Raw genomic sequence first — 27,298 nt, forward strand, 5'->3', positions numbered from 1 at the left:
TCTAATACATTTTTTTGTTAATTGTTAACTAATTTTCATGTTTAATGTTAATGATTAATATAGGATATTTTGGGAATCCTCATTCCGACCACGGAGGAGCTGATGTCTGCACATTATATGACTGACGATTTTGTTGATTCTAATAATGTGGTAATCAATCGCACTACGGAGTTGGTTAATCAGGGTATTAAAGTAGTGTGCAATCAAGATCCATTGGGCGACGCAGAGGAAGAAGTGGATGTACAGACCGATGATCTTCAGTTTCCCCGACCATTCACGTATACATACTCCAGATCATCTCGAGATAAAGTCCAAAAATCTTCTTGACCATCTGAGGGCCCTTCACACATGAATCAACCGTCTCCTCCATTGACTGACATGAGACATACATCTGTGCATACAGATCATACATCTGGTGCATATATGTATGACCTTCGTTTGACAAGTTTGGAGGACAAAGTTGGGACGATAAAAAGGATAAAGCCGAGATCACAAATCTACTGAAAAATATGCAGATGGATATCTCGAGTTTGAAGGATATGTTTGGGAGATTGCCTACAATGAGTGCAAATTTTGGTAAGTTTTATCGTTATTTATATGATTTTTAATTATCGATATTTATATGATTTTTAATCATTAGTATGAAAAATGACAAAATTGTATGTATTATTCTCTCAGATCAAGGTGAGACATCAAGGCAAAGATACGAAGATATTGCATTTATGAGAGTAAATGACGTGGATCTACTGGTGAGCGATCCGTCTTTGACTCGTGTTTTTGAAAAAACTTCGAGTCATAAGTTAAGATTGTTCACAGTAGAGTAAGAGCCTAGGACAGACGAAGAACTGCATCATCTTCTTATGAATGATATGATGTCTATTACTTTTGAGAAAAGAGCTAGAATGTTCGTCAATATATCGTGGCCATGAGTAAGTGCTGAGATTAATTATTGTATGGAAAATACGAGGATATCAGGAATGTGTTCGTCTTACGATAGCTCGTGGTTTCGTGAATTGGGGACACTTGCTTGTTAGTTGACTGAGACAGTAAGTCTTTTCTTATTTTTTTTTTGTTTATTACGTTGAGTTATGAATTAAGATATTTCACTTTTATCATTTTCAGCATATTCGAGAATGTTGTCGAGGGTTGCTCCAACTACAAATGACGTACTCGTATTTTATGTCACAAGAGGTGTCATTAATAGACATCGATTTTCATCAGCTGGTTTTGAGTGCTTTCAATGAGGGCTGGCAGTATAATATAGAATGTTTGATGCATTATATGAGAGCAAAAATTGGTAAGTGACCTGCTATTCCATGGAACAAAGCCAAAATAATTTTGATACCCTTTCATCTTCCTGGGCATTGGGTTTTGTTATAGGTTTTGCTTAGCAAAAAGAATATCACAATCATGGATTCAGACCGAAGCGTAGATAGGTCGGGCAAGACATTGCTTAAACTTGTTAACCCTTTGTCCCTTATGCTTCCACATATATTGGGTGTTGATGCTTCTGAAAGATGGAGTATAGTTAGGCCAGAAAATTTTCCTACTCAAAAACCAGGTTAATTTTTTAACTTTGGGTCGAGAGAGTGGTGAGTGGGTCGAGTGGAAATGTGTGCTGTAGATTTTTAAGTTTGGGTCGAGTAAGTGATAAAATGGTTCGATTTTGGGTCGAGTGGTGGTGTTTGGGATTTGGTTTAGGGTTTGGATCGAGTATGGGTCGACTTGGGTCGAGTGGGTAGAGAGATTTTGAGTTTTGATCATTTTATAATATATAACTCACTTTATATATGATTAGAAAATGTAAATATACATAAAAATATTTATTTGTGAAAACATTTTAATATGAGTTATATATTATAATTTAAGTATGTTAATTAAAAAATTCATAACAATAGTAGAAGAATGAATATCTTATTATAACAATGTGGATTGAATTTATACTCGACTAAAATTCTTAACAAATTTTACAATTTCACTAAAATTCTTCTTCATAACAATAGAACCTACAAAATTCACAACAAATTTCATTAAACGAAACATATGAAATTAATGTTTATTTTATATCAATGGGTCGAGCATATTACTCATGCAGGTAGACCCTTACTCTCGACCACTCGACCCTAGCTCGACCCACACGACATTGTGAATTGGTATTCATTGTTTAAAATAGATAGCTACACGAACCAATTTTCTTAGTTTAAAATAGATTGAGTATACTAAAAAATAGATGACATAAAAAATGGATCACATAAATTAACTAAAAATCAATATAAAGTATCATATAAATGTTTTAATCCAACGACCATAATTTATCCCAAATACAACAACAAAAATAATGCCTAAATTCTTCGATCTTCTTATCATTCAGTTGAAAGCATTTTCCATAAACATGGTGTAAGCTGCTGCCGCTAAACAGTATACTCCACATTCACCGCTGTAATGAAAAAACAAACATAAAATATACATTGATATATGTTAAACAATAATGAAATGAAATAATAATTTTCAAAATAAAAAATTCACCACAAACACGTTACATATTAATAAAATCAAATCGATTGTCTTTAAATTTAAACAAATTACATATCATTCAATCATATCTTAGTGGGTCGAGATATGCTTCGATATACATTCAAGGGAACATCTAATGAAATTTGTTGTGAATTTTTTAGATTCTATTGTTATGAAGAATAATTTTAGTGGAATTATAAAATTTGTTAAGAATTTTATTCGAGTATAAATTTAACACACATTGTTATAATAAGAGATACATTCTTTTGCTATTGTTATGAATTTTTTAACTAACATACATAAATTATAATATATAATTCATATTAATAAAATGTTTACACAAATAAATTATATATATATATATATATATATATATATATATTTACATTCTAATAATATATAAAGTGAGTTATATATATTTACATTCTAATCATTTACCACCCACTCGATCCAAACTTAAAAATCTACCGCACACATGACAATCTTGTCCACTCGACCCACTCACCATCCTCTCGACCCAAAGTTAAAAATTCACCACAAACACATTACATATTAATAAAATCATATTGATCGTCTTTAAATTCAAACAAATTACATATCATTCAATCATATCTTCTACCAAATTCTCCTACAGATAGAAATCGGTTTTGTTTTTTCTTTCACGTCTTTTCTTGATCGCATGTGGCATACTAACATATCATCAATTGGTCACTCGTTCTGATTCTAAATAGGATAAATTGACTCTGAAGAGGCTAAAGGTCATATCATAACAGAATAATACTCTGAGCACAATGAATAAAAATTAACATCACAAAAGTAACTCGCTGCAATTGCATGAGAACATGGAATCTTGTCAATATAAAATTCTCTACAGGTACATCTCTTCGATTCCAAATCCACAATGTCATTATTTGTAACATTTCTTACATCGAACTCAAGACGGCCCAGCTCATAAAATTGATATCCCCAACCAATATTAAACCTTTCACGCAGTTGGAGTGAAATTTGTTGTTGAGCGATGGATGCATTTCGATACCTTGAAAACCAAGATGTATTCAATGTCTGGAAAGAATTTAGTAGTGCAATGATTGGAAGTTGTCTTTCTTCACGCAATATTGCATTTATCAATCCATCACCATTCGTTGTCATAATGTTATACCGAGATCTTGGGCTATATGTTCGAGTCCATCGATCCAATGAATTATTTTCATCCAAAAACTTTGCACCATCTGGATATATTTTCTTAAACTATTCGTACTCCAAGTCAAAGTCGATTTGCTTGTAAATTTTTGCTAACCACATAAACATTTCGGTACAACCCTTCTTTTTGCCACGAATTTTCATATTTTGTGACAAGTGTCATATACAATGACCATGATGAGCATTTTTGTAAACGTCTGCAACTGCAGCAATGATGCCCGGATTTCTGTCTAAGATAATCACCGACTCTTTCTCATCAACCACTACTTCTAAGAGCTTCGACAAAAACCAACCCCATGAAGCAATGGATTCTAAATCAACAACAGCCCAAGCCAAAGGGTATTGATGAAAATCTCTATCTTGTGCTGAGGCCACAAGTAAAGTACCGTCGTACTTTCCTTTCAACCATATACCATCAATAGATACGACTTTTTTCATGCATCTATATCATCTTACACATGCGCCATATGCTAAAAACAAATACTTGAATCTATTATACTTATCTACTACTAAATCTATTATACTACCAGGGTTCATTCTCTCGATCATTTTCAAATATGAAAGTAGAAGACCAAAACTTCTTTCAGAATCACCTCTAAAGATATCATGAGAAAGTTGTTTGCCTTTCAAGGCTTTGTTATAAGTAATTTCAACCTCCTTATTCCGCATCATTGTCATAATAGATTTTGGTTGAGGTATTTTCGGTTGTCCTTGAAAGTTCTCTACCAACATATCACAAACGATAGATGAGCTGGCTTTTCGATGCCTTTTACGCATTCCAGTCAAGTCACAATTGTGTGTATTGAAGTATGTACAAATCACAAAATCTGTTGAGTTCTCCTGTTTTGAAGTCCAAATTCTCCAGCTGCAACATTTATTCACACAACGAACCAAATAGTTATTTCATGAAGATTTGACACTTTCAAACTCGAAAGACGAGTTCAAATCAATTTTGGATAGAACTTTCTTCACTTCAGTCTTGCTTGAAAATATTTGACCAATAAATAAGATTGAACCATCGGCAAATGAATATGTATCGGCTATCATGAGCTACACTGATGTGGTGGATGTTGACATCATTATCATCCACATGTACTGCATCTATATCCTCGACATCATTTTCTGTGCATATCACATCATTCTCTTCCATATTTTCAGTTGAAGTGTTTATATCTTCTAATATATCATTATCGGTACAGTGGTCATTTGAGACCAAAGTTCTATCAAAATAGTGATCATACTTATTTGTTTCATCATCGACATACTCATCATCCAAATGAGTCACATTTAAATCCAGTGACATGATATTTTCAGTTTCAAAAATATCAAGAGAAACAACACTGAGTTCAAATTCGACATGAAGTACATGTCTTTCTTTTGTACATCCAAAATATAAGTATGCTTTCAAATCATTATCATCCTCAATATAAATTGGACGAATATTGCAATGCTTCAACATCAGGAAGATAACTTAATTTTAATTTTTCTGTGCCAGTTAGATTCATCATTCTGTAAATCTCACTTTCTATATATTCCATAGAACAAATTGTTAGAGTAGGTGCACGTCGAGCCAAGTGTTGGCCGACTGTTCACGATGAAACTCTTTGTATAAACGATCTTTATTTTAATAATATTTGAATTTATTAATTTGGCGCATCTTTATCTTTATACCCATGCGAGTTGTATAGATAAAGTCCTTGAATATACATATAGTAGAAAGAATATGAGATGCTCATATGATGAGTATAATGAAACTCATATTTGTAATACTGTATATTCTAAACGGTTCCTAGTCGATTCAGCCGCCACTAAGAAGGATATAGGCCGCTCGAGTTAGAGACTAGTATCTGCGATGTGAGTACCATGTTTCATTGGTAGGGGACATTGTGATGTCCGAGCATGCAGATAGGTGCTCCTGGTAGAGTGCACTGAACAACCCTCTATAAAGGACCTTCCAAGTGGTTCTCACTTATCGAGTGAAAAAAGTCCTAGTTTATGGTTGTACACCATTAGTCCTTATGACCCGGGACAACATTGAGACTCTATGTGCTAGCGTTTCACTTTGACTTGTTTACCGACTCTTATGGGGTCATCAGGTGGCAAGGTTGGGTGTTACGGCGAAACATATAGGAGTCGATGCATTGTAGCCGGGGATTCACCGCTTACCTACGGGTATGGATATCCTATGTGTTTTTCATGTATGTGTGGGTTGAAATCTCTGATCAGAGTATGGTGGTAATTATGAAAGGGGTTTCATAGATTACACCATCGATACAACCACAACATGACACATAGTATCGATTCATTGACAACTCTCGATAAACCAATAGTTGTCGAATCGGTCGGGATATATGAGTTGAAGGGACCGTACTGTACGCTAACCATAATTGATTGGTTCTTGCAGGCACTATCATGTGATACCTAGGGAATCACGTAAGCGATGCTGCTAGGCGTTTAACGTGATTGGTTGGGTACTATCAGACTTGAGTTCTGACGTTCTTACTATCAAGGAGTTGATAAGTAAGAATGGAGCAATTGGGGTATGCTCGAATAAGGACATGTTTAGTCCGAATCACATTGAGATGTGAACCCACGGCTAGTTGTATCAATGAATCATTGAGGGCCACACAAGTATTAGCTTTGTAAATCCCGATGAGAAGTAAAATAGTTCAATGTGTTGAACGGCTTATAAATGTGTTTATAAGCGTAAAGAAAAATAGAAGTATGACTTCTAAGAGAGAAATATAAATTTTAATTTATGGAAGTATTCCTAAGATTAAAATTTGGCCAAGTAAATAATGTAGTTGAAAATTGTGATTTTCATAAACATTATTGTGGACTAAATTAAATTAATTCAAGTGTTGAATTAATTAAACACTAGTGGACCTAGTAGAGTCCAAATAATTAAAATAATTCAAGTGTTGAATTAATTTAATAATATTGAGTCTTGTAGAGCTCAATTAAAATAATTATTTAACTAGTGGGACTTGAATAAATTCAAGTAGTATTTAATTAATCTCAAATGTGTTTGAGATAATTAAAAATTTAGTCCATGGTAATGTGTTAAAAACCATATTATATATACATGACATGCTAGGGTTTGCATGCTTGGGAGGTGAAGAGGTGTGGATTACTTTTTATTAAAAAAATTCAAAAGGCATGCAACTTTGTCTCCCAACTTTTAACACACCCAAGACTAGACTTCACTCCTCTCACTCCCATTCTACCTCTTGGCCGAAATTTTGAAGAAAATTCTCTCTCATTTCTCTTCCATTTTGTTCTTCATTTTCTTGGAGAATAAAATCTTCTCATTGAAAAATCATCTTGATTTTTCTAGTGCAAATCAAGAGGGGTTTTACCTTGCTAGTGGTGGGCCTAATTTTGAAGGTGGAGGAGAGCTTGTAGATTGTCATCCATTTCAAGAGCTTAGTTGCTAGTCAACTAAGTTGGTGCCATCATCAACCTTGTGAGGTTGATAGGTAAATTCTTAAACACTCTATGAATGTGTTTTTATTGTAAATCTTGCACAAGAACAAGGTGGCCGAATTTCTTGCTTGAAAATGTTAAATTTTTTACTTCCGTTGCACTTCCGGCCACCGTAACCGGTCCGCTTTCAAGTGGTATCCGAGCTTAGGTTACGGTTTTTGTGTAATTATTTGCATAATATTATGTTGAGATCGATTTCTAACCGCTTGAGAAAATTTTGGTGCAAGGATATGAGAAGGTCGAAATTTTTGAAGCAAAAAAAAAAAAAAAAAAAAATTTCGTGCAGCATGTTGCTGCCCGTGAAATCTCGGGCTGAGTTTTAGTTTTTAAAATAAAAAAAAATAAAAAAATTTTTTTGCCGGAATCCGGCGACGACGATGACGGCTAGGGTTTCCAAAAGGTGTTTTGGTTAATCCAAGTATCATGCGCCTTGAGATGTTGGGCCATTGGATGGCCAACATAATTTGTGAAATTTAAATGGGCCAAAATATTTTGGTGAAAAATGGTTTTTGGGCCCTTAAGTTTAAATTTACAATTGTTGCACATATTTTCTCATAAAATAAATAATTGAAGTAGGACTTTAATTATTTATAGTAAATTGTGATTTACAATAAATTCGATTATAAATAAATTAATTTGAAAGTAGACAAAGGAGTTTGTATACTTTGTTAATTTAATTTATAATTGTGGCGGTTAGTGATTGGATCAAGATATATAATATTGGATCAATTATTTATTGTGATAATTAATTGATGGTGTATTGATATGACTCGTTTTTACGTGTTTTTAGTGTTGGTTTTGAGTCGCATTCATGCATCATATTAGTTTGTTTTAGTTAATTTAGCAATTATTTAGCATTATTTAGAATATGACTGATCTCGTGTATTTTTGTGGTCATTTGGTAGGAATTGAGCCAAAAAGTGGGTAGGAATTGAGCAGCTTATTCGAAGTACCTCGCTAGGGCGGTCAAAAGTGACCGCCCCAGCGAGCATTTTAGTCTTGCCGAGGAGTTTTATTCGAAGTCTCTCGCTAGGGCGGACACTTTTGACCGCCCCAGCGAATCCAGGGACATGGCCGAGGAAATTTCTGCGAGAACGTCTCGCTAGGGCGGACACTTTTGACCGCCCTAGCGAGCTGCGAGATTTGAAAAGATATGTTTCCTTTTTTTTGGACTCTATTCTACACCATAGACCTAACACACGAAAGAGGCGGCGTTTTGGGCGATTTTTCATCACTTTCATCAGATTTTCTTGGAGAAAAGGCTAGGAGCAAAGGAGATTTCGAAGACTTCGAGATTTCCACGCGTCGTGGCCGTCATCCGTCGTCATCTTTAGTATTTTCATTATTCAGTTTTTAATTCTTAGATTGTTGTTTTTTTATTATGAATTTTAGTGGCTAAACTCTAGATTTGTTGGGATTTGAGGGGATCCTACCCCGTACTCGTTGTTTAACATTATTGCTCGACGTTTTTATTAAGTGATTTGTTTATGCTATTGTACATTCTTATTTCAATCGAAGCTTAGCTAACTTCCTTTGATTATTTCATGTTGTTAATGATGTCGATAGAATAATTAACAATAAGATCACATAGTATAAACCACGGATTTACAATTTTAGTAGATATACGGAGTTGGGTACGTGTCGACAGTGATAGTTCACCCGGATGAAAACTAGTGGATTCCATAGGAAGTAATGCAATCTTGAACTGTTAAATACTTGAGGACACTTGAGTACTGCATGTTTATGATTAGTATTAATATAGCTCGACAGAGTATATTAATTAGTCTAGGGAATTCCGTCGAATGCACGAGTAAAAGTCGAATATAATTGTTTAAACACGAGTGGTAGGTGAACTGATAATTTCCCAACAAATTCATTTCTCCTTTGATTTAATCTAAATTAATCATTGCATTCTTGAGCACATTTCCTTTGCATTTTAATTATTTTAATTGTTCAATTTACATTAGTTTAATCATCAACTCAATTCATCGTTGCTAAAGAAATTTACTTGAAAATAAAGATATTGTAACGCAGTCCTTGTGGAACGATACTCGTATTCACTTACGTTTATTATAACTTGACTATCGTACACTTGCGATATTTAAATCGAGCTTTCATCTATAAAACAAATTTTGGACTATTCACTGTGCAAGTTTTGCTCGATCAAGTTTTTGGCGCCGTTGTCGGGGACTGTTGATTCACGATTTTTTTATTTCTCATTTAAATTCTTTAGTTGTGGGGACCCGGACGCTAATCAAGTGCTTAATCATGTTTGGGACTAATTAATCAATTATAAAAGAGGGTCTAAAATTTTTTCTTTTCATATACAAAGCGGAAACGTAATGTAATTTAATCAAAATACATATTAAACATGAACATACAAATCTTGTGTTATCTACAAGAGTTCAACTAGGTCCAACTACATATCAGTGCTGAATCCTATGTTGCTTCGAAGCCCGGATCTCCACGCTATCTAATCTTCTCTCATCCTCTTCTTGACCCTGATCCAGCCCCACCTGTTGTCATGCACACATACAAAACAAGACAACAGCCGGATAACTCCGGTGAGATATAAATATCCCAGTATAAACAATGTAAACATGCAATCATATAAAAACATATATAAAAGCATATAATTAACATTCATAACATGTATCAAATCAGAAACATAAATCAATAACAAATAATGAATCACACTCAGACTCAACCAACGCGTCGTCTCAGACTCGACTCAACTCTAACCTAGGGATCCCGATGTCTGGGCCGAACAGCCACAGAATTGACGACTCAGTCAAGATTTAAGCGAATCAGCCAAGAGCTAGGCGAAACAGCCGATAGCTAGACGAATCAGTCAATAGATAGACGAATCAGTCAGTAGATAGACGAATCAGTCAATAAATAGACGAATCAGTCAATAAATAAGCGAATCAGCCAATAGCTAGGCGAAACAGCCGATAGCTAGACGAATCAGTCGGTGACTAGGCGAATCAGCCAATGACTAAACGAATCAGCAATCAACACATGCAATAGCTATGAATCAATAAACTACACACATCAATCTCAACAATTACAAAAATCAATGTAATAAACCAAGTATGTGATTTAGGGAGACTCGAGTCAAACCACACTCGAGTTGTGCAATCCCCACACAACATTAATTTATACCTGTCACTCTGATACTCTGACTCTGTCGAAGTCTCGAATTCCAACCTGTCAATACTCAATCTGACAATACGATATCGAGGGTACAATATCAATACACCATCCAAACAATACTGGATATAATCAGAATTCAATCAAGTTCTGTTTCAATATGATAACATCATATTTCCAACATATCCAGCACTACATACCAGTCTGATATCAATTCTAACATCTCATAATCAATAACAACTCAATTCTGATATCAAATATCAGTCAATCTAACTCTGAAATTCATAACAATTTCATATGGTATCCGTTTCTCAATCCAGTTCAGATTATACGATGTCTAATATGCCAATAACATCATATATGAATCATATCAGATTCTGACAATACCATAATTTCAAATCTTAACAAAACGTAACAAAACTTACGTCCAGTTGTAGCCTACGTCGATAGGAACTCAGTACCGAAGTCGGATTCAAAATCAGACGGACGGATTTCTCACAAAAGGCGTAAGGATTTTCAACCCTTTTCCAGAAACCTTTTCTCGATTTCTTTCCGTCTGAAATTGTTAAAATGAATTGCATGTATATATATATATATATATATATATATATATATATATATATATATATATATATCTCGTACATGCAAAACGCCGAGTGGCACATCCTTCACGCGCCACGCCTCGCGCTCGAGCGGTAAGAAAATACCGCTCGGGCGCGAGCTCAGCGCTCGGGCGGTGACAATCTGCCGCCCGGGCGCGAGGCTCTCTGTCCGGATGCTCCTCCATTGGCGCTCGAGCGGTACTATTCTACCGCTCGGGCGCCACCTCTTCTGCCCGAGACTCTTCTTTGTTGAACATTGGCGCTCGGGCGGTCTCTTTCTACCGCTCGGGCGCCAACAATTCTGCCCGAAAATCACATAATTCATATGTGTTAACCAATCTGGTCTCGGAGTGGTCCAACTATACTCACATCCGTTCATCGTCGATAAATCATCTCAAATTACGTTAATCATCTCAGATTACGTTAATCAAATTCTTGGGCATTACATTAGTATTACTTGCTATTTGATACTCTCCTTGTGTTGCAGATTTTTCTGGTGGTGCATGCGATGATCACTCGAATTTAAGCTTGAGCCTTTTGACCCCGAGATTGAACGCACAGCTAGACGTCGAAGACAACAACAAAGACTCAAAGAACAGATGGAAAGACACGAGCAAGAACGTGGAGAGGAACAGCGTGACAATAGACAAGTTGAGATACCACGTCGCATTCCAATGTTGGATTATGCACAGCCGTCTCTTGATGGAGCACGTCCAAGCATCGTAAGACCAGTCATCCGAGCTAATCAGTTTGAGATCAAGCCAGCTATCATCCAGATGATTCAGAACACTGTTCAATTTGGGGGAAGTGCACTTGACGACCCTAATTCTCATATAGCTGACTTTCTTGAAATTTGTGATATTTTTAAGTTTAATGGCGTGTCTGATGATGCTGTTCGTCTGCGCTTATTTCCATTTTCACTGAAAGATAAAGCTAAGTCGTGGTTAAACTGTTTGCCTGTAGGGTCTATCACTACATGGGAGGATATGGCAAAGGCATTCCTGATCAAGTACTTTCCTCCGTCGAAGACTATGAAGCTTAGAGCCGACATTACTACGTTTGCTCAATATGAGAACGAGTCACTTTACGAGGCATGGGAGCGTTACAAGGACTTGTTGAGGAGATGTCCACACCATGAGCTACCGCTTGGGTTAATTGTTCAAACTTTCTACTATAGTCTTATTACTCCTAACCGTACTATGATAGATGCTGCTGCATGTGGTAACTTACTGAGAAAGACGGCTGAGGAAGGATATGAGTTATTGGAGGAGATGGCTGCGAGTAGCTATCATCCTCAGTCTGATAGGCAGAGACGAGGTGTTGGAGTTCATCAAGTTAATGATTTGTCTGCGGTTTCAGCACAGTTAGAGGCTTTGAGTAGAAAGATTGATGGGATGAGCATGAGTGGGTCGGCTATGCGTCTGCAAGAAATTTTCTGTGATAAGTGTGGGGGTGAGCATGACGTGCAGGATTGCCAAGATGGCAATCCATTTTATGTGCCTGAGGGAGCACCGGTGAAACAAGTGGGATTCCAGAACCGTCCTAGAAATGACCCTTATTCGAATACATACAATCCGGGATGGAGGAATCCCCCAAACTTTTCGTGGGGAGGCCAAAACAGCCAAAATCGCCAACAAAGAGGTCCACCATATGGGATGCACCAAGGATTCAAACCAGAGCCGCCTCGGGAGGAGAAGTCCAATTTAGAGCAAATGATGACTAAATTTATTTCTGCAACAGAGACGAGATTTCAGAATCAAGATGCATCCATAAAGGGGTTAGAGAATCAGATTGGACAATTGGCAAAGTTGATTTCTAATAGGGAGCAAGGAGCTTTGCCAAGCAACACGGAAACTAACCCAAGAGAGCATGTGAAGGCTGTGGAATTGCGGAGTGGAAAAGCACTCGAGTATCATGAGGAAAAGACCAAGCATGGCGAGGATGAGGTGGAAAATCGAGGAGGTAAGTCTTCTAACTCTACATTTACACCTATTGCACAAAACAAAATTGTTATCCCTCCACCTTTCCCTGCCGCATTGAAGAAAGCTAAATTAGATGCACAATTTGGTAAATTTCTTGAGATATTTAAGAAATTGCATATTAACATTCCTTTTGCGGATGCTTTATTGAATATGCCAAGTTATGCAAAATTCTTGAAAGATATCTTAGCAAATAAGCGGAAGCTAGAAGATCACATGATGGTGAATTTGACTGAAAATTGCTCCGCTTTAGTTCAAAACAAGATGCCTCCTAAGCAAAAAGATCCAGGGATTTTCTCTATACCCTGCATTATTGGTGACATTAATTTTCATAGAGCTCTATGTGATCTGGGTGCGAGTATTAATCTGATGCCTTTTTCTGTGTTTAGGAGACTGGGCTTAGGTGAACCCAAGCCAACTAGGATGTCGCTGCAGCTGGCTGACAGATCTGTCAAGTATCCACGTGGGATTATCGAAGATGTTTTGGTGAAAGTGGATAAGTTCATTTTCCCTGCAGATTTTGTGATACTTGACATGGAGGAAGATGTAGAGATGCCTTTGATCCTAGGAAGACTGTTTCTGGCTACAGGGAAAGCACTAATTGATGTTGAAGAGGGGAAGTTGAGACTGAGAGTTGGAGAAGAAGAAATTATTTTTGATGTTTTCAATACTCTCAACCACACAATGCACAACGATAGTTGCTTTCGTATTGATGTCTTGGATTCTCTTGTTTGTGATTTTGTGCAGGATGGATTGAAAGAACCATTGGAGGCCACTCTCACTACTGAAAAGCAGGAGGACGAGCTAGACGAGGAAAAGATGGAGATGGTAGCTCATCTGAATGCCATTCCACCTTGGAGAAAGCAAGTGAGGCTTAGACTAGAGGAATTGGGAGACAGAAAAGATTTAATGCCTCAGAGGTCAAGCCTAGAGGAGCCACCTACTTTGGAGCTCAAACCACTACCTCCACATCTCAAGTACGTATACTTAGGAGAAAATAATAAATTACCTGTTATTATTTCCTCTTCTTTGACAGATGACATGGAGAGTAAACTCTTGGGAGTCCTCAAGGAGCATAAAGGCGCATTCGCTTGGAAGGTTGCGGACATCAAAGGGATAAGTCCTTCAATTTGCATGCACAAAATTCTGATGGAAGATCAATACTCACCTCTAGCACAACCACAAAGGAGACTAAATCCAAAGATGCAAGAGGTAGTAAAAGCTGAAACAATTAAACTTCTGAATGCAGGTATTATCTATCCTATCTCTGATAGTGCGTGGGTAAGTCCTGTACAATGTGTGCCTAAAAAGGGTGGGATTACTGTTATTACCAATGAAAAAAATGAGTTGATTCCCACTAGAACTGTTACGGGTTGGCGTGTGTGCATAGATTATAGGAAACTGAATGATGCAACCCGTAAAGATCACTTTCCCTTGCCATTTATCGATCAAATGATTGAACGATTAGCAGGTCATGAATTCTATTGCTTTTTAGATGGATATTCGGGATACAATCAAATCACAATTGCACCAGAGGACCAAGAGAAAACTACTTTCACTTGTCCTTATGGTACTTTTGCGTTTAGGCGTATGCCCTTCGGTTTATGCAATGCACCTGCCACATTTCAAAGATGCATGACCGCTATCTTTCATGACATGACTGAGAATTTCCTTGAAATTTTTATGGATGACTTCTCTATTTTTGGCTCCTCATTTAATGAATGTCTAGAAAATTTGAACTTGGTGTTAGTTAGATGTGAGGAGAGCAACTTGGTGTTGAATTGGGAGAAGTGTCATTTTATGGTTCAAGAGGGGATTGTGTTAGGACACAAGGTATCGGAGAATGGAATTGAGGTCGACAAAGCCAAGGTGGAGGTAATCAAAAACTTACCCCCACCTTCATCAATAAAAGGAGTTAGAAGTTTCCTCGGGCATGCTGGTTTTATAGGCGCTTCATCAAAGATTTTTCAAAAATTGCTAAACCTTTATCCTCTTTGTTGATGAAAGATGCTGAATTTAATTTTGATTCTACTTGTCTGCAGGCATTTGAGATACTGAAGGAGAGCTTGGTGACAGCACCTGTTCTGACTGTCCCTGATTGGGAGTTACCGTTTGAGGTGATGTGCGATGCGAGTGATACAGCTGTGGGTGCGGTGCTGGGTCAAAGGAAGAACAAGGTATTTCATACCATCTACTATGCAAGTAAGACTTTAAATGATGCTCAATTGAATTACGCTACTACTGAAAAGGAATTGCTTGCTATAGTATTTGCTTTCGACAAATTTCATTCATACCTTGTTCTGTCTAAAGTAACTGTGTATACCGATCATTCTGCCCTGAAATACTTGCTTGCTAAGAAGGATGCGAAACCTAGATTAATTAGGTGGATTTTATTACTGCAAGAATTTGATCTCGAGATTCGAGATAAAAAGGGTGTGGAAAATGTAGTTGCTGACCACCTATCTAGGCTTGAGCATGTTAGAATTAAGGGCAGTGACGATGATATAGATGACTGGTTTCCTGATGAACAATTGCTTGAGGTAAATGCATGCCCTTGGTATGCCGATTTTGCAAATTTTCTCGTCACTGGCACACCTCCACCTAATTTATCGTTTCACCAAAGAAAGAAATTCTTTTCAGACGTGAAATACTATTTTTGGGAGGAACCGTTTTTGTTTAAGATCTGTGCAGACTCCATGATAAGAAGATGTGTGGCGGAAGAGGAAACCAATCAAATTCTGAACCATTGTCATGACCGTGAGGTAGGTGGTCACTTTGGACCCATACGGACGGCATCTAAGGTACTTGAATGTGGCTTCTATTGGCCAACTCTTTTTAAGGATGCTCGTTTGTATGTTCTCAATTGTGATAGATGCCAACGCACAGGTAATATTTCCAACCGTCATGAGATGCCTTTAACTAATATTGTTGAGTGTGAAATATTTGATGTGTGGGGTATTGATTTTATGGGTCCGTTTCCTGTGTCTTTTGCAAAGAAGTTTATTTTGGTGGCAGTGGAGTATGTATCGAAATGGGTGGAGGCGGAGGCTTGTGCCACTATTGATGCACAAGTGGTGTTAAAATTTTTGAAGAAACGTATTTTTAATCGATTTGGTACACCACGTGCAATCATAAGTGATGGTGGCACCCATTTTTGCAACAAAATTTTTGATAAACTGCTGGGCAAATATGGTGTCACCCACAAAGTTTCCACTCCATACCATCCCCAAACGAGTGGACAAGTTGAAGTGTCCAATCGGGAAATTAAGATGATTTTGGAGAAGACGGTCAATGTGAATAGGAAGGACTGGTCCGTTCGGTTAGATGATGCTTTGTGGGCTTATCGTACTGCATTTAAAACACCTATAGGCACTACACCGTATAGGTTACTTTTTGGTAAAGCATGTCATCTACCAGTAGAATTAGAGCATAGAGCATATTGGGCGACCAAAGCACTAAACTTTGATTTTGCTCTTGCAGGTGAAAAACGGTTGCTGCAGTTGAATCAGTTAGATGAATTCCGAGGAAGAGCTTATGATCTTGCACTGTCCTACAAGGAACGCACCAAACGAGCCCATGATAAGCACATTGTAAGAAGGGAATTCAAAGTGGGTGAAGCGGTGTTGTTGTACAATTCTCGCCTGCGACTCTTTCCGGGCAAACTAAAATCAAGGTGGTCAGGGCCATTCACTATCGCCAAGGTGTTCCCATCGGGTGCAGTGGTATTACATGATGGAAAGGAAGGGACGTTTACTGTGAACGCCCAAAGATTGAAGCACTATCTTGGTGGCACAATTGAGCCACAAATTGGAGTCACTCGACTCCATGACAGTCCTTGAGGACATGGTGAAAAGTCTAGCTCTAGACTCTAAATTGAGAACTACTTCTACTCCTTATATTGTTTTAATTTCATTTTATTTATTTTTATCGCATCATTTGCATTTAGGTTATTGCATGGCATGGCATTCGTGTTTTTCGCCGAAGCTTCTCGCTAGGGCGGTCAAAAGTGACCGCCCCAGCGAGCTTTCGTTTTGGTTTCAGTCATCGGTTAGCCGAAACATCTCGCTGTGACCGCCCCAGCGAGGACTCATACTTTTCAAATAGTTTTTTTTCCGAAACTACTCGCTAGGGCGGTCAAAAGTGACCGCCCCAGCGAGGACTCGTATCTTTAAAAATTTTGTTTCTCGAAACTACTCGCTAGGGCGGACACTGTTGACCGCCCTAGCGAGTCGCGCAGATATAAAACGTTTTCCCCTTCTCTTTCTTCCTCACTTCGAACCCCACTCCCCTCCTCTCGTTTTTCCGGCGCCCCCATCCCTTTTGTGCGCATAATATTCATTATTTGGCAATTTTTCAGGGCAAAGACTCCACCTTGGTCTCTCCTCTCCACAGGGAAGCATTTAGGCGACAAATTCTTCTTCTCCGGTCATCTTCTATAGATTCCGGCGACATCTCCGGCGACCCTCAAGAATTTTTCCGGCGATATTCATACCTTGTGCACTCTGGTCTTGCCATGGCACCCAAACGATCCAAGGTAACTCACGGTGCCTCTAGTTCTCGCTCCACTCCTTCTATGTTTGTGAACGACAAAGCTAGAGAGCGATTTGAGCATGCTAGGCTGCATAGGAAGCCGATCCCTGAGCGCAGATTTGATTCTTTTATTATCGATCTTTTTTCTGAGTCTCAAATTGAAAGGCGAGGGTGGAATACGTTTGTCGCACAACCGAATGCCGCAGTAGTTCCGGTTTTGCGTGAATTTTATGCGAATGCCCCGGAGGGAAGTGAGTACAAGGCGGTTGTGAGGGGACGTCGAGTCCCGTATGATTCCAGGGCAATCAATGATGTGTTGGGTCTACAGTCGGTGGATGATTCGGTGTTTCATGCGTGGGTGCTTAACCCGGACTATGATTTGATAATTCGCATGCTATGTTATCCGGGCACCACGTGGAAACAACCTGGGGCATACACGGTTTTTCTTGAGAAATTTTTGAAAGTAGAAGAGGCCTTGTGGTAAGTTTTCTTGTCTAAAAGATTGATGCCAGTCGGTCATATCAGTGATGTGCAGCGTGAGAGGGCGGTTGTTCTTTATGCTCTCTGTACTGGGATGCCGATTGATGTGGGTAAGCTCATTTTCGGGCAGCTTACCATGTGTATCAATAGCAGCAATTTGGGCTTCTATTTCCCAACGTTAGTGACTGAACTGTTAGAGTAGGTGCCCGTCGAGCCAAGTGTTGGCCGAGTGTTCACAATGAAACTCTATGTATGAACAATCTTTATTTTAGTAATATTTGATATTATTATTTTGGCACATCTTTATCTGTATACCCATGCTAGTTTCATAGATAAAGCCCTTGAATATACAAATGGTAGAAAGAATATGAGATGCTCATATGATGAGTATCATGAAACTCATATTTGTAATACTGTATATTCTAAACGGTTCCTAGTCGATTCAGCCGCCACTAAGAAGGATATAGGCCGCTAGAGTTCGAGACAAGTATCTGCGATGTGAGTACCATGTTTCATTGGTAGGGGACATTGTGATGTCCGAACATGCAGATAGGTGCTCCTTGTAGAGTGCACTGAACAACCCTCCATAAAAGGACTTTCCAAGTGGTTCTCACTTATCGAGTGGAAAAGTCCTGGTTTGTGGTTGTACACCATTAGTCCTTATGACCCGGGACAACATTGAGACTCTATGTGCTAGAATTACACTTTGACTTGTTTACCGACTCTCATGGGGTCATCAGGTGGCAAAGGTTGGTGTTCTGTCGAAACACATAGGAGTCGATGCATTGTAGTCGGGGATTCACCGCTTACCTTCGGGTATGGATATCCTATGTGTTATCATGTGTATGTAGGTTGAAATCTCTGGCCAGAGTATGGTGGTAATTATGAAAGGGGTTTCATAGATTACACCATTGATGCAACTACGACATGATACATAGTATCGATTCATTGACAACTCTCGATAAACCAATGGTTGTCGAATCGGTCGGGATATATGAGTTGAAGGGACCGTACTGTACGCTAACCATAATTGAATGGTTCTTGCAGGCACTATCATTTGATATCTAGGGAATCATGTAAGCGATGCTGCTAGGCGTTTAACATGGTTGGTTGGGTACTATCAGACTTGAGTTCTGACATTCTTTTTATCAAGGTGTTGATAAGTAAGAATGGAGCGATTGGGGTATGCTCATATAAGGACATGTTTAGTCCGAATCACATGGAGATGTGAACCCACGGCTAGTTGTATCAATGAACCATTGAGGGCCACACAAGTACTAGCTTTCTAGATCCCGTTGAGAAGTAAAAATAGTTCAATGTGTTGAACGGCTTATAAAGGAGTTTATAAGCATAAGGAAAATTAGAAGTATGACTTCTATAAAGGAGAAAATAGTTCAATGTGTTGAACGACTTATAAATGAATTTATCAGTGTAAAGAAAAATAGAAGTATGACTTCTATGAGAGAAATGTAAATTTTAATTTATGGAAGTGTTCCTAAATTAAAAGTTGGCCAAGTGAATAATGTATTTGAAAATTGTGATTTTCATAAACATTATTATGGAATAAATTAAATTAATTCAAGTGTTGAAATAATTAAACACTAGTGGACCTAGTAGAGTCCAAATAATTGAATTAATTCAAGTGTTGAATTAATTAAATTATATTGAGTCTTGTAGAGCTCAATTTAAATTAATTATTTAACTAGTGGGACTTGGGTAAATTCAAGTAATGTTTAATTGGTCTCAAATATGTTTGAGATAATTAAATTTAGTCCATGGTTTTTATTTTGATAAAAACCTTATAATATGCATGCATGGGAGGTGAAAGGTTGGGAGACTACTTTTTGAGTTTTCAAGGCATGGCATGCAACTTTTTGGAACAACTTTTCCCACAACCAAGTCTAGTCTTCCTTCTCTCCTCCCACACTCTCAATGGCCGAAACTTGACAACATTTCTCTCCCATTTTTCTCTCATTTTTGTTCTTCAATTTGTTGAGGAAATCTTGCACTTCTCTTTGAAAAATCCTCATATTTTTCTAGTGCAAAATATGAGTGGATCTACCTAGTTGGTGGTGGGCCTAATTTGAAAGAAAGATTCAAGGACTTGGAGGAGGAGGCTTGTAGATTGTCATCCTTTCAAGAGCTTTGTTGTTTGACAACAAAGTTGGTGCCATCATCAACCTCAAGAGGTTGATAGGTAACGATTTTCTTACACCCTATGTATGACAATGGTGTTTATTGTATTTGTTGCACAAAACTTGAGGTGGCCGAATTTTTGTATGAAAAATTAAAAATTTTAAACTTCCGTTGCGCTTCCGGTCACCGTAACCGATCCCCTTTCAAGTGGTATCCGAGCTATGGTTACGATTTTGTGTAGCAAATACAAGATATTATGTTGAGATTGATTTCTAACCGCATGAGAACAAAAATTTTGCAACAATGTCAATGATTTTTGGGGCATGTTTCGGGCAGCAACATGCTGCCCGTTTCGGGCGGCTCGGGCTGCCCGAATGGCTGCCCATTTCGGGCAGCTAGGGCAGCCCGAGGGGCTGCCCGAACAGCCCCTTCGAAAATTAAAAAAAAATATTTTTGTTGCCGGAATCCGGCGACGGAGCTCCGGCGACGGCGATGACGACTAGAGTTTCCAAAAGTGTTTTGGATTATCAAAGTGTCATGGGCCTTGAGTTGTTGGGCCATTGGATGGCTAACATGTTTGTGAATTTTAAATGGGCCAAAATGTTTTTGGTGAAAAATAAGTTTTTGGGCCCTTAAGTTTAAAATTACAAAAGTTGCAAATATTTTCTCATGAAATAAATATTTTAAGTTGGACTTTAAATATTTATAGTAAATGGTGATTTACAAGAAATTCGGTTATAAATAAATTAATTGGAAAGTAGACAAAGGTGTTTGTATACTTTGTTAATTTAGTTTATAATCGTGGCGGTTAGTGATTGGATCAAGATATATAATATTGGATCAATTAATTATTGTGATAATTAATTGATGGTGTATGATATGTGATATTATGCATGAAGGATGATCAAAAGCCCAAGCCCAATTTGCTAGGTGTATGCTATGATATTTTGTGTTGAATGATTGTAATAATTATCAATTTATAAAGTGGGCTTGGTTTATGGCCCGTTCCCACCCCATGAGATGTATCCCTATTTGCCATGGATATTTATTTGTAAATATTAGTATAGTGGATGATCAAGATTGGAAGATGGTGGCCATGATGATTATGAAGATCGAAGACATGTAAATATTGGAAGCTAATGTAATAGTTGCATTGCATCCCGTGCACTTACCCTAGGATTGGACCTAGGCCCGTGTTTAGCTCACACGGTCCATTAGTATTGGGGCGATTGATCATCCTTGTTTGTTTACTGTTTATAATATATGCATGATATGTTATAAATAATGAGTATGTGCGTTATTATTATGATAATAACAAAGTTGCATGAATCCGGCAAACATACGATCAAACATGGCGAGCTTTTAAAATAAAATTAATGATGAGACCTTTCAAAATTAAAAAACCCTCATTTTGAATAAGATTCAAAATTAATATCAAGCCCGAAAAGGGGAATTATAAATTTGTTTATAATTTCCATGTCTTCCATCGACAATGGGTGCATGATGAACGCTACCCGTACTCGGGGCTCGGCTCATATTATTGGGGGATCTTTGGGTGCCGGAAAGCTGTGACATCCATTGACATGGTGATGTGAACTACGTGGAACTCCCATGATTTCAGCTCATATTATTGGGGGAACTCATGGCGACCGTCCATTAAGGTTCAACATCGATGGGTAAGGCTTGACACGTGAAGATGAACGACGTCATATTATTGGGTCCTAATCAAACGTGAGACAAAAGTTTACGTAGAGGGTCGCATTGTGATGCAATTGGAAACCACCTTTTAGGAATTGTGATTGGCTGATATTATTCGGGATCGTAATTCGCTAATTGGACCTTACGTACCTACTGAGGAAAGGAGTTTCCCGTTTTCACTAGAGGGTAGTGAAAGATGTCAAAACAGTGGGAGCACATATTTATGAAGTAAAAGTCCAAACTTCATATCTTACTAAATATTTTAAAATAGTCATCAACATTTATCTGTTTTTACTTTTCAGTACAAATTGACAATGTCATCGATTCGCAATCCGATATCCGTAATACTCGACAAACACATATTAACTGGACCTAATTACCTCACTTGGCTAAGAAACCTGAAAATCGTCTTGAATTTGGAAAGGGTAGAATATACACTGACTCAGTCGCCCCCTGTTGAGGCTCCGACTGACTGCAATCCTGAGGAATTGCAGGCTTACAAGGAATGGTGTGACCATGACTTGATAGCCAGGTGTTATATGCTGACTTCTATGAATGATGAGCTGCAAAGGCGTTTTGAGGGTGCAAAGAATGCTGCTGACATTCATAAGCACCTCAAAGAGCTCTTTGGTGAGCAGACTCGGCCTCTTAAGCATGCTACCGTCAAGGAGCTGATCACTATGCGCATGCGAGATGGGGCCTCGGTCCATGAGCATGGTCTGAAGTTGATTGGGCTCGTGGATAAGCTTGTTGGCATGGATATGATCTTGCCTTCGGAGTTGACCACCGACGTGTTGCTGTTATCATTGCCTAGCTAATTTGATCCTTTTGTGGTGAACTTCAACATGAACAAGATGGAGCCGACCCTTGAGGAGTTGGTGAATATGCTTGTTACGTTTGAATCAACCATCAAGAAAGAGAAGTTGGTTCTTTATGTGGGTTCTTCATCTGGTACGAAGATTGATCCACATGGGAAGGGAAAGAAGAGTTCTTTCCAACGTCCCAAGAAGAACGTGCCCTTGATGAGGCAATCTCCGAATCCCGTTGTGGCAGCCACACCAGTTAAGGCTGACAAGACTAGTGATGTTTGTCATCACTGCAAGAAGCCTGGACATTGGAGGCAAAATTGCAAGGAATATCTGGCCCAGAAGAGTTCTGGAAACGGTATGTTCTAAATTGAAGTAAACATTTCAATTAACTCTACTTCTTGGGTATTAGATACCGGTTATGACACATCTCTGTAATGGGTTACAGGTGATGGGAAGAAGTAGGTAGCTTAGGGGAAGGTGAGACCTTCTTGAGAATGGCTATGGAGCAAGAGTTGCTGCCAAGACCTTAAGAAATGTTTACTTAATGTTGAACAATGATTTTAAGTTAATTTTTAAGAGATGTTTTGTTTGTACCTTTTTGGTGAAAAACATTGTTTCCATTTCTATGTTGATAAAAAAAAATGGATATTCTTGTTTATTTTGCAAAGGTGTTTGCAACATTTACATGAATGAATGTTTGATTGGTACTAATGAACTTGAAAACGATCTCTATAACTTAAATTAAAAGATATTCCACTAAATGTCCATTCAAAGGCATACACCATATGAGATATGGATGGGTAAGCCTCCTAAGTATTCTTATCTTAGAATATGGGGGTACCCTGCTTATGAAGCAGGTAGTGGGAGATAAATTGGATAATCGATCCATTTTATATTACTTTGTGGGACATCCAATGAATTCGATTGGATATTACTTCTATCATCCCCAAGAAACAAAAGTGTTTGTTTCTAGGAATGCGACCCTTATGGAAAGGGATTTCTATTGGATAGAAAAAGGGAGATGATAGAACTCGAAGAGGTTCGAGAGACACCCACAATTATAGAACCCACACCCGAAGAGCCAAGAGAGGAGATACAAGCTCCTAGAAGATCCGAGAGAGTCTCGAGACCACCTATGAGGTATGGTCTGCTTCTTGAAGAGGGCCATGATGAGCCTAACCATAGATGTGATCCAAGGACCTTCAAGGAAGCGTTATCTGATGCCGATTCATCCAAATGGCTTGAAGCGATGGAATCTGAGATGAATTCCATGCATCCGAACCAAGTGTGGGATCTTATAGATCCACCTGAGGGAAAGGTTCCCATAGGGACTTGGGACGGATGGGAAGGTATTGACCTTCAAGGCGCGATTGGTGGCAAAAGGATATACTCAAAGACAAGGAGTTGACTTTGAGGAAACCTTTTCTCCAATTGCAATGTTCAAGTCCATAAGGATTTTGCTAGCCATAGCTGCATGGTATGACTATGAGATATGGCAGATGGATGTCAAGACAAACTTTCTTAATGGGGATTTTAAGAAAGTGATTTACATGTCTCAACCTGAAGGGTTTACATCTGTCGGAAGTGAGCATATGGTATGCAAACTTCAGAGATCTATTTATGGTCTAAAGCAGGCATCTAGGAGTTGGAACCTTAGATTCGATAGTACAATCAAAGAGTTGATTTACTAAGAATCCTGAGGAACCCTGTGTGTATAAGAAGGTCAGTGGGAGTGTTGTGACATTCCTGGTGCTTTATGTTGATGACATTCTACTCATTAGGAATGATGTAGGAATGTTGCAATCAACTAAGATATGGTTAGCGAGTAAGTTCTCGATGCAGGACTTGGGTGAAGCATCTTTTGTATTGGGAATACAGATCTATAGAGATAGATCAAGAAGATTGCTTGGTCTCACCCAGTCCATCTACATTGATACCATCGTGAAGCCGTTCTCGACGGATGAGTCCAAGAGAGGACATCTACCAAAGTGTCATGGCGTGTCCCTATCCAAGTCTGTCTCCCAAGACTGATGTAGAGATAGCAGGCGATGACAAGCATTCCTTATGCATCTGCGATTGGTAGCATCATGTATGGGATGATATCTACACGTCCTGACGTGGCTTTCGCACTAAGTGTAGTGAGTAGATATCAATCGAACCCTGGTCTTCCACACCTAAAAGCTGTGAAAGACATCCTCAAGTAGTTGAGAAGGACCAATAAGTTGTTCTTGGTCTATGGGGTGGAGAACTGAAATTGGAAGGCTATACCGACTCTAGCTTCCAAAGCGATATCGATGACTCGAAGTCAACCTCTGGTTTTGTATTCATGCTCTATGGTGCTGCTGTCTCTTGGAAGAGTTCCAAGCAAGACAATACTGCGGATTCCAGCACAGAGGCCGAATACATTGTGCATCGGATGCTGCAAGGGAGGCTGTTTGGATAAGGAATTTCGTCCAAGAGTTGGACATCATTCCTAATGGAGTTGCTCCTCTCCCGGTGTTGTGTGACAACACGGGAGCTTTAGCTCAAGCAAAGGAGCCAAGGTCTCATCAGAAATCCAAACTAGTATTGAGAAAGTACCACATCCTCGGAGAGATTGTGGAAAGTAGAGAAGTGTCTTTTGACATAGTCGGCTCCGCAGATAATGTTGTTGATCCACTAGCTAAGCCTTTACCTGGACCATTATTCGACAAGCATTGCGAATCAATGGGTTTAAAGCATATGGGTAGTTGGCTCTAGTGCAAGTGAGAGATTGTTAGAGTAGGTGCCCGTCGAGCCAAGTGTTGGCCGAGTGTTCACAATGAAACTCTATGTATAAACAATCTTTATTTTAGTAATATTTGATATTATTATTTTGGCACATCTTTATCTGTATACCCATGCTAGTTGCATAGATAAAGCCCTTGAATATACAAATGGTAGAAAGAATATGAGATGCTCATATGATGAGTAACATGAAACTCATATTTGTAATACTGTATATTCTAAACGGTTCCTAGTCGATTCAGCCGCCACTAAGAAGGATATAGGCCGCTAGAGTTCGAGACTAGTATCTGCGATGTGAGTACCATGTTTCATTAGTAGGGGACATTGTGATGTCCGAACATGCAGATAGGTGCTCCTAGTAGAATGCACTGAACAACCCTCCATAAAAGGACTTTCCAAGTGGTTCTCACATATCGAGTGGAAAAGTCCTGGTTTATGGTTGTACACCATTAGTCCTTATGACCCGGGACAACATTGAGACTCTATGTGCTAGAATTACACTTTGACTTGTTTACCGACTCTCATGGGGTCATCAGGTGGCAAGGTTGGGTGTTCTGTCGAAACACATAGGAGTCGATGCATTGTAGTCGGGGATTCACCGCTTACCTTCGGGTATGGATATCCTATGTGTTATCATGTGTATGTAGGTTGAAATCTCTGGCCAGAATATGGTTGTAATTATGAAAGGGGTTTCATAGATTACACCATTGATGCAACTACGACATGACACATAGTATCGATTCATTGACAACTCTCGATAAACCAATGGTTGTCGAATCGGTCGGGATATATGAGTTGAAGGGACCGTACTGTACGCTAACCATAATTGAATGGTTCTTGCAGGCACTATCATTTGATACCTAGGGAATCATGTGAGCGATGCTGCTAGGCGTTTAACATGGTTGGTTGGGTACTATCAGACTTGAGTTCTGACATTCTTTTTATCAAGGTGTTGATGAGTAAGAATGGAGCAATTGGGGTATGCTCATATAAGGACATGTTTAGTCCGAATCACATGGAGATGTGAACCCACGGCTAGTTGTATCAATGAACCATTGAGGGCCACACAAGTACTAGCTTTCTAGATCCCGTTGAGAAGTAAAAATAGTTCAATGTGTTGAACGGCTTATAAAGGAGTTTATAAGCGTAAGGAAAATTAGAAGTATGACTTCTATAAAGGAGAAAATAGTTCAATGTGTTGAACGACTTATAAATGAATTTATAAGTGTAAAGAAAAATAGAAGTATGACTTCTATGAGAGAAATGTAAATTTTAATTTATGGAAGTGTTCCTAAATTAAAAGTTGGCCAAGTGAATAATGTATTTGAAAATTGTGATTTTCATAAACATTATTATGGACTAAATTAAATTAATTCAAGTGTTGAATTAATTAAACACTAGTGGACCTAGTAGAGTCCAAATAATTATATTAATTCAAGTGTTGAATTAATTAAATTATATTGAGTCTTGTAGAGCTCAATTTAAATTAATTATTTAACTAGTGGGACTTGGGTAAATTCAAGTAATGTTTAATTGGTCTCAAATATGTTTGAGATAATTAAATTTAGTCCATGGTTTTTATTTTTATAAAAACCTTATAATATGCATGCATGGGAGGTGAAAAGTTGGGAGACTACTTTTTGAGTTTTCAAGGCATGGCATGCAACTTTTTGGAACAACTTTTCCCACAACCAAGTCTAGTCTTCCTTCTCTCCTCCCACACTCTCAATGGCCGAAACTTGACAACATTTCTCTCCCATTTTTCTCTCATTTTTGTTCTTCAATTTGTTGAGGAAATCTTGCACTTCTCTTTGAAAAATCCTCATATTTTTCTAGTGCAAAATATGAAGGGATCTACCTAGTTGGTGGTGGGCCTAATTTGAAGGAAAGATTCAAGGACTTGGAGGAGGAGGCTTGTAGATTGTCATCCTTTCAAGAGCTTTGT

At 38.3% G+C, this 27,298-nt stretch overlaps 1 protein-coding gene and 1 non-coding gene across 2 annotated transcripts; both read right to left on the reverse strand.

Annotated features, from left to right (window-relative positions):
* Positions 1 to 3,873: 3,873 nt before the first annotated feature.
* LOC140835309 (uncharacterized) lies at positions 3,874 to 5,017 on the reverse strand. Its single transcript, XM_073200798.1, has 3 exons — positions 4,731 to 5,017; positions 4,199 to 4,579; positions 3,874 to 4,156 (listed from the first exon to the last, which is right to left on the reverse strand). Exons 1-3 carry the CDS (start codon positions 5,015 to 5,017, stop codon positions 3,874 to 3,876), a joined length of 951 nt encoding a protein of 316 aa, XP_073056899.1.
* A 6,972-nt stretch (positions 5,018 to 11,989) lies between these two features.
* Positions 11,990 to 12,096, reverse strand: LOC140835574 (small nucleolar RNA R71). The gene has a single exon (XR_012118898.1). It is a non-coding gene; the product is annotated as a small nucleolar RNA R71 (small nucleolar RNA).
* Positions 12,097 to 27,298: the final 15,202 nt, after the last annotated feature.

The sequence above is a fragment of the Primulina eburnea genome, chromosome 6 (genome assembly GCF_022965805.1).
Source record: "Primulina eburnea isolate SZY01 chromosome 6, ASM2296580v1, whole genome shotgun sequence".
In the NCBI taxonomy this organism is placed as follows: domain Eukaryota; kingdom Viridiplantae; phylum Streptophyta; class Magnoliopsida; order Lamiales; family Gesneriaceae; genus Primulina; species Primulina eburnea.